At 34.2% G+C, this 16,092-nt stretch overlaps 1 protein-coding gene across 1 annotated transcript in view; it reads left to right on the forward strand.

Annotated features, from left to right (window-relative positions):
- The first annotated feature begins 6,276 nt into the window (after positions 1-6,276).
- LOC117335650 (protein XRP2-like) overlaps positions 6,277-16,092 on the forward strand; it is a 32,132-nt gene continuing 22,316 nt past the window's right edge. Inside the window, exon 1 of the mRNA XM_033895793.1 lies at positions 6,277-6,419. Coding sequence (XP_033751684.1) covers positions 6,334-6,419 — 86 coding nt within the window. The 5' untranslated portion in view covers positions 6,277-6,333. The remainder of the gene's footprint in view (positions 6,420-16,092) is intronic.

The raw sequence follows: 16,092 nt of genomic DNA on the forward strand, positions 1-16,092 counted from the left end.
TAACAAATGTTTTGCTAACAGAATAATAATGTCCATACTTACAAACGCTCTGGTGACGTTTTCCTGCCCTACTGCCTCGTTCGACGTGCTAGGACTATTTGGTACATTGTGGGTGAGAGCTTATTTGAAGTAAATGTTTGGTCGTAAAAATGTGATATTTAAACAATTATAAGTTTGAAATGAATTAAATGAAAAAAGAGCTTATTTAATTACATTCTGCCGTTTTAGTCAATGCAACTGGCGTTCAAATTGATATAAGTACATGTTATTGACGTGGTAACATGTAAGGGTTATTTACAGTAAAAGCTAATGTGGGCACTTGAAATGGTTCTATTCAATTAGGCGGGTGATAAAGAGTTGTCAATTATGCAGTTTTGTAACCTTCAATGTGACAGATTAAATAGATATATAACGAAGAATAAATGGAATTAGAATTTTAGGACTTCACAAAGTGACAGCTTTAAGACGTTTTCTTCAACCCAGAAGTCTATTGTCATTGCAGGTAGTTGAATAACAATGCTTTACATTGTTGTCGGTTTGCGCTACTATTTCATCAACGCGATAAATTTCTTTACAAATGAAATCAATATAATGTATTCATAATGTTCGAAATCACACCACAGATTCAGTCCTTTTCCTTGCATGTAAATTGTTTATGGTCTTGATTTCTTAAATATTTTATTTTGTAAAGAGGTGGGTGTTGATATTATTGGACATACACATCACTATCAGAGTTATTTCATCTTATGACATCTTTTCTACAAAAACCGAATTTAAAAGATAAAATATTTATATCATTTGTATGGGAAAGACAAAACAAACAAAACAAAAAAACAAAAAAAAAACAACGTTATACACTATGTATGATTCTTCTGTATAAAACTGGGGAAAATACACATATGTCATGTTTTATGAATAAAACAATAACTTAGCCTTAGTAGCCCGTTACCATCATCAACCATAAGATGTACCTTTGTTCGAATATAACAGCGATATATATTTATCATATATTTTAATTAATTATATGTTTTGGGATTTTAAACATAAAATACATTTGTATTTTCTGAACCTATTGCACTATTCGAAATATTTTAAACTTGGGAATGCGAGGTAGCAATTACAAGTAGAGCTCGCTGCCGACATTACTATATTTTAGTAAAATAGATAAATCTTGTTTCATAACAAAAACACACGTGTCCTGTTTAAGGACATCACATAAATCCACACTGTTAGTTCGGTGGCTTTGACATCATAACTATACTTTCAGATTTTGTAACGACTTCCTTTCATCTCAATGCCTCAACCTCAATTAATCTCATTACAAACAAAGGCGCATCACAGGGCGTTGAAACGTCTTTTCGTGTCGGCTTAATTATCCAAAATACCATAAGTTTGAAATTAGTTAACCCCCGACATCGCTTAATGGAATTTCAAATGAAAGGTTTGGGAAACAATTTATATTTTTTTTAATATCTAGAAACAACAACAAAATTCGAAATATTAAACAAAATCGTAATTATAAGTCAAAATAAGGCGAGGGCAAAATGCGAGCAAATCATATCGATTTCGCATAGAGACGTGAAAAAGTGCGTTGAGAATAAAACCCGCTGATGTCCCGAAAGAGTATGTGACTTCTACTTAATCAACGACACTCGACATACAAATCTTGCTCAAGACCGGATTGAATCACAGGCGCTTGCATGGAAAATGTGATTTCATTTTTTTTATATGACAGTGGTATGTGTACTCTGTAAAGTACAACCGTATTACACAGTACACATACCACTGATATTAATTTTTTTTTAATTCTCATTTTCTATGCAAGCGCCTGTGGATTGAATTGGGTCAACAGTCAGCATTTATAAGCCACATGTTACAAGTACAATAACAAGTCATATATCAAACCTTGGCAAAATATGAAATATATATATAGGGAAAGATGTCCATGGCACCCCTAGAAAAAAAGTACGAGGAGAATAAGACCAGGTGTTCCGGCAGAGTAAGCTTCTTCTACTTCATCGACTACACCCGTCATACAAATCTAGGTCACGACGACACCCGCCATACAAATCTAGGTCACGACGACACCCGTCATACAAATCTAGGTAACTACGACACCCGTAATACAAATCTAGGTCAAGTCCGGGTTAAGTTACATTCTCAAAGGAGAGTTAGCGTGGTGACAATGGACCCATTAGGTTAATGAATATCCACCGAACAGTTATCGCACAAAGAAATAGAATGTTTAATAATGAGATCACAATGTCAATCACAAAGCCTCCCCATGTTCTAAATATCAGGTGGTATAAGTCAGTCGAAATATGTCATTACGGATTCCGTGAAAAAAGTTAGATATAATCTCTAATGTCAAATACATGAAGTTAGAAATCGTGACTGGTACAAGGTGGTTGAATAATTAATACAATTTTTAGTGTCCCTTTAATTGCTGAAAACACCCATTTGCAAGATAGTACATGTGAGTACTTTTAATATAACTATAAGGAAAATAAAACCGCGATAATGTGGAGGCACCTGTCAAGAAGGATCTTTACACACTTCGAATTTGGACGGACATTTTATTGAATACTGTAATATGTTTTTCTCTGCCAACAATTTGTATTGTTAGATTCGTCTGATGGCGTGAATTCAAATTTTCATTTGTTTGTTTTCTGTTGCTGTTTTTTTTTTTTTTTTTTGTTGTATTCTACATAAATTATCTTTGAACCCTTTTTTGTATTCATATTTCAAAATTACGATAAGTCTAGCAGAAAGAGACTTTTTAGATTTAAGGTTATCAAAAGGAGGTTCATAAATGTATTATTTTCAGAGGCATAAGTGTTTCAATGCACATATCTCTCCAAAGAAGATTCCGAGAAGTTACCAAATATGACTAAAATATTCCAGTGCCCTGGCATCAGAGAGCTTAATTTATAATTTGGGGCATCTGAGTACATATAGTTAGATTTAATGGTACAAAGGTACTGGGTTACGTCGACAGTGAACCTTAAAACAGCTTAATACACAAGTATTTGTATCACCTCATCAATACTCATAAATCAATCACACAGAAACTGTTAGCTGGAGCATAAAAGTGTTTTAAAAGCAAAAAAATGTAGCCTTAAACATCTAGAATATGTATATTGATATGAGACCTGATAATATTTCATATTGCAATTCATGGTGTCTTGGCCTTTTTCCAGATCTAGTGAAAATGTATGCGATTATAAACATATTTCAGTCATTAAATGAGATGAAGTTTAAATTAACTAACTAGCATTCAAACTTTACAATATCATTTACATACAGAGGTATACTAATGCAAAAGGTACATGATGAAAAGTGTAATTAGGTATCGCATTAACTAAACTTTGGCTGGATTTGATGTGATTTAGCACCTTTCTGAAATTTACATTACATGTTTTTACTGTCAGATTTTTATTTCCGTGAAGCAATACATTAATATCAATATTAATATAAAGAGTACAGTGTACATACATGTGCATATTTAATTAGGGCATATGAAAAAGAACTGATTTACATTGTTCACAAGGATTTCCTAATCTACATACAGAATTCTCAACAAGATTTACTCTTAAGCCATAATTCAAAGGACAATATTTAGATTGCAATTTAATACATATTTACATTTCTCTCTCAAGTGTTGTAAAAAGAAGATTATTTTTGTTGATGAAATGGCGCAGTTTTAAAAGAAGAACGAGAAACAGCCTATTGCCCGAGTCTAACCTATTCCAGGATTTGGTTTGTTTGGTTTGTTTTTGTTTAACGTCCTATTAACAGCCAGTTTTAAAAGAAGAACGAGAAACAGCCTATTGCCCGAGTCTAACCTATTCCAGGATTTGGTTTGTTTGGTTTGTTTTTGTTTAACGTCCTATTAACAGCCAGGGTCATTTAAGGACGTGCCAGGTTTTGGAGGTGGAGGAAAGCCGGAGTACCCGGAGAAAAACCACCGGCCTACGGTCAGTACCTGGCAACTGCCCCACGTAGGTTTCGAACTCGCAACCCAGAGGTGGAGGGCTAGTGATAAAGTGTCGGGACACCTTAACCACTCGGCCACCGCGGCCCCTACCTATTCCAGGAATGCCACGATGATGATAACAAGAATTACGCGTTGTAATACATCCTTGGACATGTCCCTGCTGAGTGCTGTAAAAGACTGGATGTGGTTCTTCTATTATATGTGGTGATAAGTGTCATTGTAATGTTTGAAATGAACTTAAGCTTATAAGTATGTAAATTGAATTGAATGTATGACTTGAGTAAAAATGCAATATGATATGTCGATGTGGTGATGAAGGCTGTGCTTGCCATGATGACGACGACGATGATGATGATTATGATGATGATGATGATGATGATGATCCCACATCTCTTCGTCATTTTCCTAAATGAGCTTCCAGGCTTGGTGGATTCAGACATGTACCGTTTTGCAGATGATACAAAAATATTCAAAATACTAACTAAATTTGAAGATACAGCAATATTGCAAAAAGACTTAGATACTATGTGCAAGTGGAGTGAATAATGGCTTCTGTAAATGCACCCAAATAAATGCAGTATGGTATCCTTACAAATACAAATATATTCATTTGATTGAAAACGTTCAAAGAAGAGCGACACGATGCCTATACCTGGTCTACAAAATTTAACATATGAAGAAAGATTAAAAAAACACTCTGAAATTACTACTTTGTATATATATAGGCGCGCGGGGAGACATGATCGAGGTATCGGAGTTTATGACCAGGAAGGCTGTACCTACGTTATGTTGATAATGAAAAGGTATTTTTACATTGCTTTAAGCAGAGTTTCATTGATGCTTTTATTCAAGCAAGAAATGAATTTATTGAAAGATCTTCTAAATGTTATCTGTATAAATATATGGTTGACACCTTCACACTGCAATTCTATCTAACAAAATCTATTCCTGATCCGTATCGTAAACTTATTTCGAAATTAAGACTTTCATCGCATAAGCTTTATATAGAAGGCCGGTATCGTAATATTCCAAGGTCAAATAGGTTATGTCGTTATTGCAACCAGAACCAAGTAGAGGACGAATTCCATTTCATCCTTATTTGTCCACTATATGGTGATATTCGAAAAAGATTCATTAAAAAATATTATTGGAATCACCCGTCTTCTTTTAAACTTGTCCAATTGCTTTCTGTTCACAATAAAAAAGAGTTATGTAATCTTGGAAAATATTTACAATCAAGCTGGTTACTACGGTCGAGATTCCAACCTTTAGTATAGATCAATATCGTATTGTACGTGTTTATCTCCAGCTATACCTATTTTTTTTCATACCCTAACTATTCATCTAAATTATGTACACTTTGTATTTAGTGTTGTATTAACGATGTTAGTTACTTATCTCTATTTATATCTATTTATATATATTGTTTGTTCATCATGTAATTATTCTCACAAAGTATATATTTGCATTTGAAAAATCCTAGATACTTATATTAGTTATACCTATTGTTTGGTAACTACTATCTATCTACTCTTACAAACTGTATTATTTACTTTTTATTAATGACTTAAGGTACTCGTCTCCATTTATGTTTATTGTTTTGTCCACCCCCTGACTACTCTGACAAATTGTGCTTTTGTTGCCAAAATCAATGTTTGCGGATGCTTTTCACCAGTTACGCCTACTGTTTTGTTCATCCTCTATAACAATTAGTTACGTATTGTATATATGTGTATGTTGATGCTTCTATGTTATACTTATGAGCCGTAAGGCTTCAAGTTGAATAAACTATAACAATAACTATAACTATAATATTGTATATAAAACTGTTGTCTAACATGTCCGACAAACACAGTGCCAGATGGAATTCCAAAAAATGTTTTCAGAAAAAAATATTTCACTGTAAGAGCAGCAGGCACATATCAGCCCAAAAACAAACAACTTCAAAAACAGATTAGATAAATTCTGAGATAAAACCAATTAAGATATCTTATACAATTACAGAGTCGATGTATCAATATGAAATGTTTAATTAATAATTAACCCAACTAACACTAAAAATATTTTAATGTGACTTGTACATACTATATATTATTATATAGTATATCATGTATACATAGTAGAGGATTAATCCTGGTCTGGAAAAGAAACTGATAACCTAACTTATAACTAAACATGCTTTTTTCTGTAATAAATGCGGTATTAATTGCAATATCAACCAATCAGAAGCGAGTATTATTTCTGCTCTATCCTGCTGGTTCCCACTTCCGGTATTTGTTGATTCTGTCGACACTTGTTTCACGTTTGGCTTTTCTTATTCACATTTGAAGCTAAAGATGGGTTGTCTTTTCTCGAAATTGGGCCTTTTCCGACCAAGACGACATGCAGAATTAGAGGAAGAAACTCCTCCAAAGTATTCATGGTAAATTACATTTTGGATTTTAGTTTTTATCGGTTGCCGAGTGTAAACAAACCGGGGTTCAGTTTGGTTTAGCAGCCAAGCCGGTTTTACAATAATCGATTTCCAATTTAAATGAATAATTTATAGGTTTATGTGTTTGTTCTGAACAAATGTTTTATTTGAAAGTTAATGTTCATATTTAATTTGACATTTCCTCATACAGAAAATATTGCATTGCTAATTAGTAATTAAATTTTTGTGCAAATTATTTGCATGCATTCACTGCTTCGAACATACAGTTATGTTGCTGGTAAAAAAAGTATCTTTGTCACTAGCTACAGTAGCTATATAGGATTAGAGCTAAACTAGCTAACTCCAGTGATTACATTGATTATTGTGGACTTCATCTATACTTGATTTCATCATCAACTAAGTACAGTGTATGTGTTTTGGAGTGAATAAATATATCATTTATCCATATATATGTATTAAAAGGTACAAGTTAGGTGTTGTGTCACCCCCGATTTTATTTTATCTACCAAAATCTTAGTGACACCAAACAGTGTCAGAGAATTCCACATTGTCATATAGAAGTCAAGTGCGCTCTGGCTCTACACCAGACTTGGTGTCAAGACTAGAGAAAACTGAGGTTAGTACCTGGTATTCATCACAGGAGTTTGACATTCTATCATTAAGAATATATAATAATCCATATATACATACCCAGTTAATAAGTGCCAGTTATGGAGATAACCAGGAGCGAAATGGATTGCTGACCAAAAATTCCACCAGCTTGGGTTAAATTTTGTGCTAATTGAATGGTGACCGTAACAGGATAACTGGTTCACGGTTAGGTTGGAACCTCTTGACAGTGATATCTGGTTAGCATTTAGACTATCTGATATTATAAATCACCACCATTGTCCTATGTGGCAAAGGCCCTGCTGGCCTGTTAAAATATCTGTATCCATGCCTCATCATGATTATTACTATAATGGTATATATTTACTCTCAAAGCTGCATACCCTTAAATGAGTAAAATGACCTAAAATTCTAGTTGCACACAATCGATCCAACAACAATCCATGATGCTCATTCACTCTGTCCTAACATTAAAATGACCACTGGACTGGACGCTCGATTGGGGGAATCCTTGCGACATCAGTGTACATAAAAATAACTCACCACATTTATTTTTATCGCGAGATATGTCACAGAGCTGAGAATGTGGCCTCATCAACGTACACTACATACATGGCCGTTGATTATAAACCGATCACGAGTATACATGAACTTGCCTAACAATGCTTTCATTTGAACATATTAGCAAAATATTCTTATAATAACTGATCCATATGAACAAACATCCAACTACTTAATTTTAAAATATAGCAATAATAAATATGAATACAACAAAACATCAATAAAATTCAGATCGGTGAAGTTGACAATGTTAGGAAAAGGCTAACCAGTAATCCAATTAGACCACCGTCATGTCCTGTGAATTAGGAATTTAAGTCTATTCCTTTTTTTCTCTTGCTAAGTTTTAATGAATCAATTCTTTTTCTAAGAAAATCTTAAGGTTTTGCTGATTCCAGTCCCTTTTATGTTTCTATTGGCTGAAACTTCTGCCTTTTGGCAAGCCCACGCTTTTGGCGTTCTGCCATTTTATTTTGACTGATAACCCGCCTGTTGCATTGTGGGACTTATTTGCATAGATACTTGGTTCATCAGACTCAGTTATTATTTATGGGAATTTCCCATATACTTTCATAAATACACGTTTACTTCCAGTTTTTGTTTTGCGATAATTTGTTAGGTATATTATGAGTCTGAAATCTGTAAAGAGGTCAAAATGTAAACATTTCTGTATATTTCTTTGGGAGTATAGGGTTTGAAAGTACAAATGCTAACTGGTTTTGTTTATATTTATGCCCCTGCCATAAAATGGTGTTACCCTTGACCATCCAGTCCTGTCCCTATGCAATGTAACTATCTAATCCAAGGAACTGCTGATACGACCCTCAACAAACATTGTTTCAACATGGCAAATGGCAGCGGGGGCATTTATGTCTTAGACATTTTCTTGTTTATGTTCATTGTAGCAGACAAGAATATACAATATATGTCAGGTGTTATGGTTCCATTTGACCCTTATCTTTGCGAGTGTCTGACTCGAGTGTTGGGAATAAGTATGCCCTGTGTTTCAACTTGGGAGTTTCCAAGACGTGGCTGTGGTCAGTGCTTTGAGCTCTTATACCTTACTCATTCTGATTGTTTCACCATGTAACAATTCATCGGGCTCCTACAGATTTCCAGAAAACTTCTGGAAGTCTAGAGTTTGGAGGGTTCCTGGCTTCGAACCCCAGTCTAGCTGCTTTATTTCTCTTTCTAACCACAGTATTGGGCAGTGCACCTGTCAATCATGAGTGAGGTCCTTTGTTCTACTTATCCCCTACACTCTTCCGTACCGTGTCCCACGATGACAGTAAACAGGTGACCACTCAGGTTTTCAGTCCGAGTTTCAACAGAGATGCAACCGACTAAGTGAGTGGAAGGGATTAGACCTTGTCACTGTCGCAGTGATTGAGGATCACCTGACATGTACTGAATGTATTATGACAACAATGTAATATTTTTATGTTAGCAATTTTCTGAAAGTATAGTGTAAACCTAAATGAAATTAATCACTAGCAATGGCAGTTGTTTCAGTGTACATTGTGGTGTATAACCGAACAGCATGTGATTTACCATTGGGGACAGTAGTGAGTACAGTTATGATTTTAAGTCCTGCAGCCAGCCATCTGGTCCTGGATGTTCAAAAAGTGATTAGGCTAATTACAATTTTAACAATTTTGAAATCCTGATAAAATCAATTTTGTTGAAAATAACTGGACAAAATGCTACAACACCCTTTGTTCTCTAGATCTAGATCTGCATCTGTCTATTTTAAGGAAGGTACACACACATTTTGAAGTAAAGGAAAAATAAGATTACTTAAATCCCGTTATTAAGCTAATCACATTTTGAACAACTGGGCCTTGGCTACACTTTGGTTAGTCTAAGTCGGGTATCAGTTTGGCATTTTGTTAAACATTCCAGTACTAGTACAAATTCTGTAAAATTTGTACTCGATCTGGCTTTCCTCCACCTCCAAAACCTGACACATCCTTAAATGACCCTGACTGTTAATAAGATTATTACACATTATACCAAACCAAACCATTTGCCAACTTTTAAATTCTTCATGAAAAGCAACCAGGTACTGAAATCTGGCCAGGAGATACATGGGTACAGTACATTATAGTTTCTTCATATGAATCACCTTGATCTTTTTACAAAATCACAGGGTCAAGTACATGTATGTTAAAACTTCCAAGAATCCTCTTCTCAGTCATGTGATTGCTTCAGGCCTACTGTGCCTCTTGTTATGTTTTGTCGTTACTTTGTACACTTTGATTAAATCTCACTCAAGTCTTCTGACGGCCAATAATGAACATATCCAACCTCTGACTGTAGGTTTGGTCACAATCTCTAAGTGAGAGCTCTTTAATTTGTTATACTCCATCTAGCATGTTGATATGACATTTATACGGAGGAGTAAATGAAATTGATATAGATCATCATCTTTCAAGTCAAATGTTTCCCAAATGAGTGTGAACATGGAGCTTGCATTTTTTTTTTCTTTTATAACTTTCTTGTGTGCATTCAAGGATAGATCAGAGCCTACCTCAATAAATACATATGGCTCCTGGGAGGTTGGTGGTAAAGATTACAAATACCATAGTAATTTTCAAAGCCTTCCTGAGTTTCCCTAAGGTATGAGATCAATCAGAGTTCAGGTTAGATGCCACAGGTGCTTGGGGTAAGAAATAATATAGTGTATATGTGTACTATATATGAGCCTTGTATTACTATATAAACTATTTCATATTTGATAAGAGTCAGGATTACTTTTTGTCTGGAACCTGCATCTAACAGGTGCTTTGGGTTAGAAATAATATAGTTCATATGTGTACTATATGAGCCTTGTATTCCTATATAAGATATTTCATATTTTTTAAAAGTCAGGATTATTTTTTGTCTGGTACCTGCATCTAACAGGTGCTTAATTGGGTCAGAAATAATAAATTGCATATGTGTACTATATGAGCTTCGTATTATTATATAAAATATTTTATATAGTAATTCGAGGGTCATAAAGTACACAAATGCAATATATAATTTCTTATTTCTTACCAAAGCACCAGTGTTAGATGCAGGTACCAGACATAAATGCTCACTACCAGTATTATGTTTTCCTAGAGTTACCTCCCCTATGATGTTCTCTTAATTCTGAAACATTTACTTTAGGTTGTTAATGTAAATATGATTGAAGTTAAATAACACAACCACTTCATCAGACTAAAGTGTAGAGGTCTCTGACACCAACAGAGGCCACCGCAGCAGCAATAGAAGATGAATTACCTGATAATCGAAATTCGGCTGGAAATTATGAAATAAAAAGGAAAAAGGAATTAATCAAAAATCAACTAGAATTAATATTATAAGATTGAAAAAAAAACCAGAAGATGAATCACCTGATATCAAATCTAAAGTTATCAAACTGGAAATAAAAAAAAAGGGAAAAGATGAATTAATTGAAAAAGACCATTTTGAGTTATGTTTTGTCTCGGACTCCACAAAATCATGTTTTATTCCTGAATTTTTAACGGAAAAGTCAAATCTTTTTGATAAAGACTTTACCCTGAAGATTTATATCAAAAAAAAAAATATATATATATATAAAGCGTATGCATTGATGTGACTTTTCAAAATGTTAAAACTTATTGGTCTACTGAATGCCCTATTCAATGACAAGTTATTTATGGCAGTTTCATGAAAGCTGGTTGATATGATAATTTTGACCTGTATATAAAGGCACCCTGTCTATAGTGACTGTTTTCCTGCCTCCCCATAGACAGGTTTGACTGTATAATTAGAATAGCATTAAATATACCATAAATATAGATATTTCCATTGGAAATGATTCAAACTTGATTACAATTATGATGAGGGGCTAAACATTACTATTGTTTATATAGGAAATGTTTTGAATTATATTATTTGTAAATCAATTTTACATAGATGATAGGTGGTACATGTTTAAGACTGGTTAACGTTTAAAGGCCAATTGACCACTTGTTTATTTAGGGATCTTACAAACACTCTTAGCTTTCACCCTTGATTTTTGAGGGCTACTATGTACCATTTATCAATACAGGGTTGACAATACTGAATTCTGGTACCTAAAATGCCAAATAAGATTACTTAGTTCAGTATTTGTAATTATGAAGACAAATCTGATGATTATAAGAAACCGGACAAATTGGTTGTATTTACTGTTTGCCCGAAAAACCTCAAACACAAATTTTACCTTGAATCAAAAGAAATTTTAGATCTGCATGTATTTAAGGAAATAGGTAAACAAATATCTGTGTTATGATGTTGGAAGACTGTTATAATGTTGGAAGACTGTTATAATGTTGGAAGACTGTTATAATGTTGGAAGACTGTTATGATGTTGGAAGACTGTTATAATGTTGGAAGACTGTTATAATGTTGGAAGACTGTTATGATGTTGGAAGACTGTTATGATGTTGGAAGACTGTTATAATGTTGGAAGACTGTTTTTTTATTAATGGTATCTCATTAACAATGGATCACCCTGCAGGTGGGAAACATTTTTATTGTATTGCTAGTGAGGAGGATACAAAGGAAGTATAATTGATTTTTTTTTCTACTTTGCCATATATCTTATCTGTGGACCATCTTCAATGTGCTGTTCCTTGTTGTTCCAAGGACAATTCTAAGTAGAACTCACCGATACCATCATAGCACTTTTTATATTACGTGATAATTAGGTTTTTAAAACCTGTTATTTTTTTGCTAGTTAGGTTTACTACCCCCTGTACAGCCAGGGTTATTTGGGGCTGGTCTCAACCGTCTCTTTGTAGTAGGTGGTGACTACCTTACTGGACAACATACAGGAGCCCCATCACATGCAATCCAGAGCAATTAGGGTAAATTGTTTTGCCTAAGGACAGTATCATGACTGCACAGACTGGTCCATTTCTCAGCCTCCTGATAAACACAGACTGGTCCATTTCTCCGCTTCCTGATAAACAGACTGGTCCATTTCTCAGGGGGCAAAAAATAGGGGAAACATTATTAAGTCTTTCTTTTGCATTGATTAAGTGAATTTGATCAAATGTTATAAAGCATTACTGGGGGAAGATCTAGAAGATTCATTGTTATATAAACAGAGGGTTTTGCTCTACGGCAATGGAGTGGGAACTTGCAGTATTAGAGAAAGTCCAAATTGGTTAGTGATAAAGAGGGGGGCGCGGTGGCCGAGTGGTTAAGGTGTCCCGACACTTAATCACTAGCCCTCCACCTCTGGGTTGCGAGTTCGAAACCTACGTGGGGCAGTTGCCAGGTACTGACCGTAGGCCGGTGGTTTTTCTCCGGGTACTCCGGCTTTCCTCCACTCCAAACCTGGTACGTCCTTAAATGACCCTGGCTGTTAATAGGACGTTAAACAAAAACAAACCAAACCAAATACTGATAAAGACATATTTTGACTGAATTTGCTTTGAATCATCTTAACCTATCTTGAGATAGAGAAACAGAAAGCAAAGTTTTAGTTAAAGGAAACTAACTCTTAATGTACTTTAATCAGAGGCAGATCATAAGATGGGAAAGTATTCGTGATTAACTCAGAGTGTTCTGCAATTATCATTCAGGTGAATGATCCAGGCCCTCTTGACCTTTTGTTGTTTGCTGGGTTTATTGCCCTGTGAACATGCAGCCTGACAGGTCTTTCAGTAGTAGCTGGTGGCTAGCTGGCTGAACAACATATTAAAGACTTGCTCTCTGGAGCATTGGGATAAAGAGTCTTGTCCAAAGCACAACCATGCCATCACGGGAATCAAGGTCGGTGAGCTCAGCTTCACAAAATAAAAACTGCCTGAATTGAACCACTTACCTCAGATATTCACCTAAGTTTGCATTATAGTCAGAATCTAAGATCTCACTGCCCCTCATAAACACCAATTATAATGTCCTCACATTGCAGATTTGATGAAAAGAAAGATAGCTGGTCCTTTATTATAGCCTGAATATCTTCAAAAGGAGACATTATCACAACAATGTAGAATAATAAATTATACATGGTTTCCTCAGGGGTATTTCATTGGTCCATATTTATCATTAATGTATTATAGAAAAGTTAGAGTTCAGCAGTTCAGACAGGAGGGTTGACCTTCTTCTAACCTCTCCTCATTGTTTGTCCAGAATGATATGATAGGCATTTCAGTTGTATCGGCTGTTATAAAGGTTTCTTACTGCCCCTTATGACTGAATTATGTCCCTTTGAATTTGCATAGTCAATAAGGACATGCATTGCTTCAGCAATATGCTTTTTCATTATCGGGTATATATACTTTCTTAAAAAAGAAATGAAAATCTTCCGTTTGAAATGAATGATTACAAGAAGTAATTTGATCTGGCTAGCCTACATGAGGTAATTTTTAATTATGATCAGAATCCATTTATGGTTAAAACACTTAGGATATGTTGCAGTATATAAAGCTGTTTTAATTTGATTGATTGCTTTAGGCCAGTCACTGAACCATTATAACCAGCGATATTTCACTCCCGTCCTGATAACAGATTTTAATTAGATCTATACATACCTTGGTATGATGTTAAAATATTGAACATACCTAAAGGCTTGCTTAATTTCCATTAACATGTCAGCATTAAGTTTAAAAGTACATGCCTCTGTGTTTGTTCTAGTTTTGTTGCAGCTGTGCATTCCACTTTACAATTTGGTTAATGTCATGTTCTGTTGATTACAAGTATTATCACATTATGGTTAATGTCATGTTCTGTTGATTACAAGTATTATCACATTATGGTTAATGTCATGTTCTGTTGATTACAAGTATTATCACATTATGGTTAATGTCATGTTCTGTTGATTACAAGTATTATCACATTATGGTTAATGTCATGTTCTGTTGATTCCAAGTATTATCACATTATGGTTAATGTCATGTTCTGTTGATTACAAGTATTATCACATTATGGTTAATGTCATGTTCTGTTGATTACAAGTATTATCACATTATGGTTAATGTCATGTTCTGTTGATTACAAGTATTATCACATTATGGTTAATGTCATGTTCTGTTGATTCCAAGTATTATCACATTTTGGTTAATGTCATGTTCTGTTGATTACAAGTATTATCACATTATGGTTAATGTCATGTTCTGTTGATTCCAAGTATTATCACATTATGGTTAATGTCATGTTCTGTTGATTACAAGTATTATCACATTATGGTTAATGTCATGTTCTGTTGATTACAAGTATTATCACATTATGGTTAATGTCATGTTCTGTTGATTCCAAGTATTATCACATTTTGGTTAATGTCATGTTCTGTTGATTACAAGTATTATCACATTATGGTTAATGTCATGTTCTGTTGATTCCAAGTATTATCACATTTTGGTTAATGTAATGTTCTATTGATTCCACTTTATATCACATTTTGATTACCATAATATCATGTTCTATTGATTCCAAGTAATATTACATTTTGATTAATATCATGTTCTGTTGATTCCAAGTAATGTCACATTTTGGTTAATGTCATGGTCTGTTGTTTTGAAAATGTCTATTTGTGGTAAATATCATGTTCTGTTGATTCCAAGTGATGTCACATTTTGGTTAATGTCATGGTCTGTTGATTCCACTAATGTCACATTTTGGTTATTGTTGATCTTCAGGTGATTCCAACATTGTCTCATTTTAGTTATGATGTAATGCAATGTAGTTTATTTAGTTAATATGTCATGTTTTCTTTAAAATCGGATGCAGTAATCTTAATTTCATTTTGTTTTAATGTATAACTGCCATATGCAGAGAGTATTTAACCATGGTTTTACTGTATCACAACTCATTTATTGGTATTCCTCAATTTATTAGACCTGCTGTTTTATTAAGATGTGTGTAGGCGAATATGACAATTAATCCTTCTGTTTACCATTTTATAGAACCTTTTAAAATTCTTAGCTAGAACACTGAAAATGGTTTAATTATATGAATTATCACTCTTTATATATTGGACATCATGATATATACAGACATCTATTTTCATTGTACAGGAGTGACATACCTGGTATACTGGCATCAATAGTAAGGAATCAAATCCCTAGAAATAGGCTACATGTACTATATATTAACATTCTGCACATGTATACCTAGACAAAAAAAAATGATCAGGACTGTACTTGTAACCAGCCTCATAAAGCTGTGTATGTCGTTGTTATTTATCTATGGTGCCAGACTATTACCAGACGTACCCAAGCACCTTCCAAAAGAATGTCCTCGGTGGCAGGGCCGCCAATATGTTCTATGAATCTGTTGTGATTGATGGTCCGTTAGGTTGTTATCGTTTATGAAAATATTAATGATTTATTGTAATTACCTTAAAATAGGATTACTGCATACTCGGCCCCAGGTGAAAACCACATATTTTTGACTGACCACGGGATTAATTCGTAACAAAGAATTCTCCAATGAAGGGTGTAATTATTAATTGAAAACAGTTTGTAAATAAATGTTGTAATTTGTTCCGATT

This window comes from Pecten maximus, chromosome 10 (assembly GCF_902652985.1).
Source record: "Pecten maximus chromosome 10, xPecMax1.1, whole genome shotgun sequence".
Lineage (NCBI taxonomy): Eukaryota > Metazoa > Mollusca > Bivalvia > Pectinida > Pectinidae > Pecten > Pecten maximus.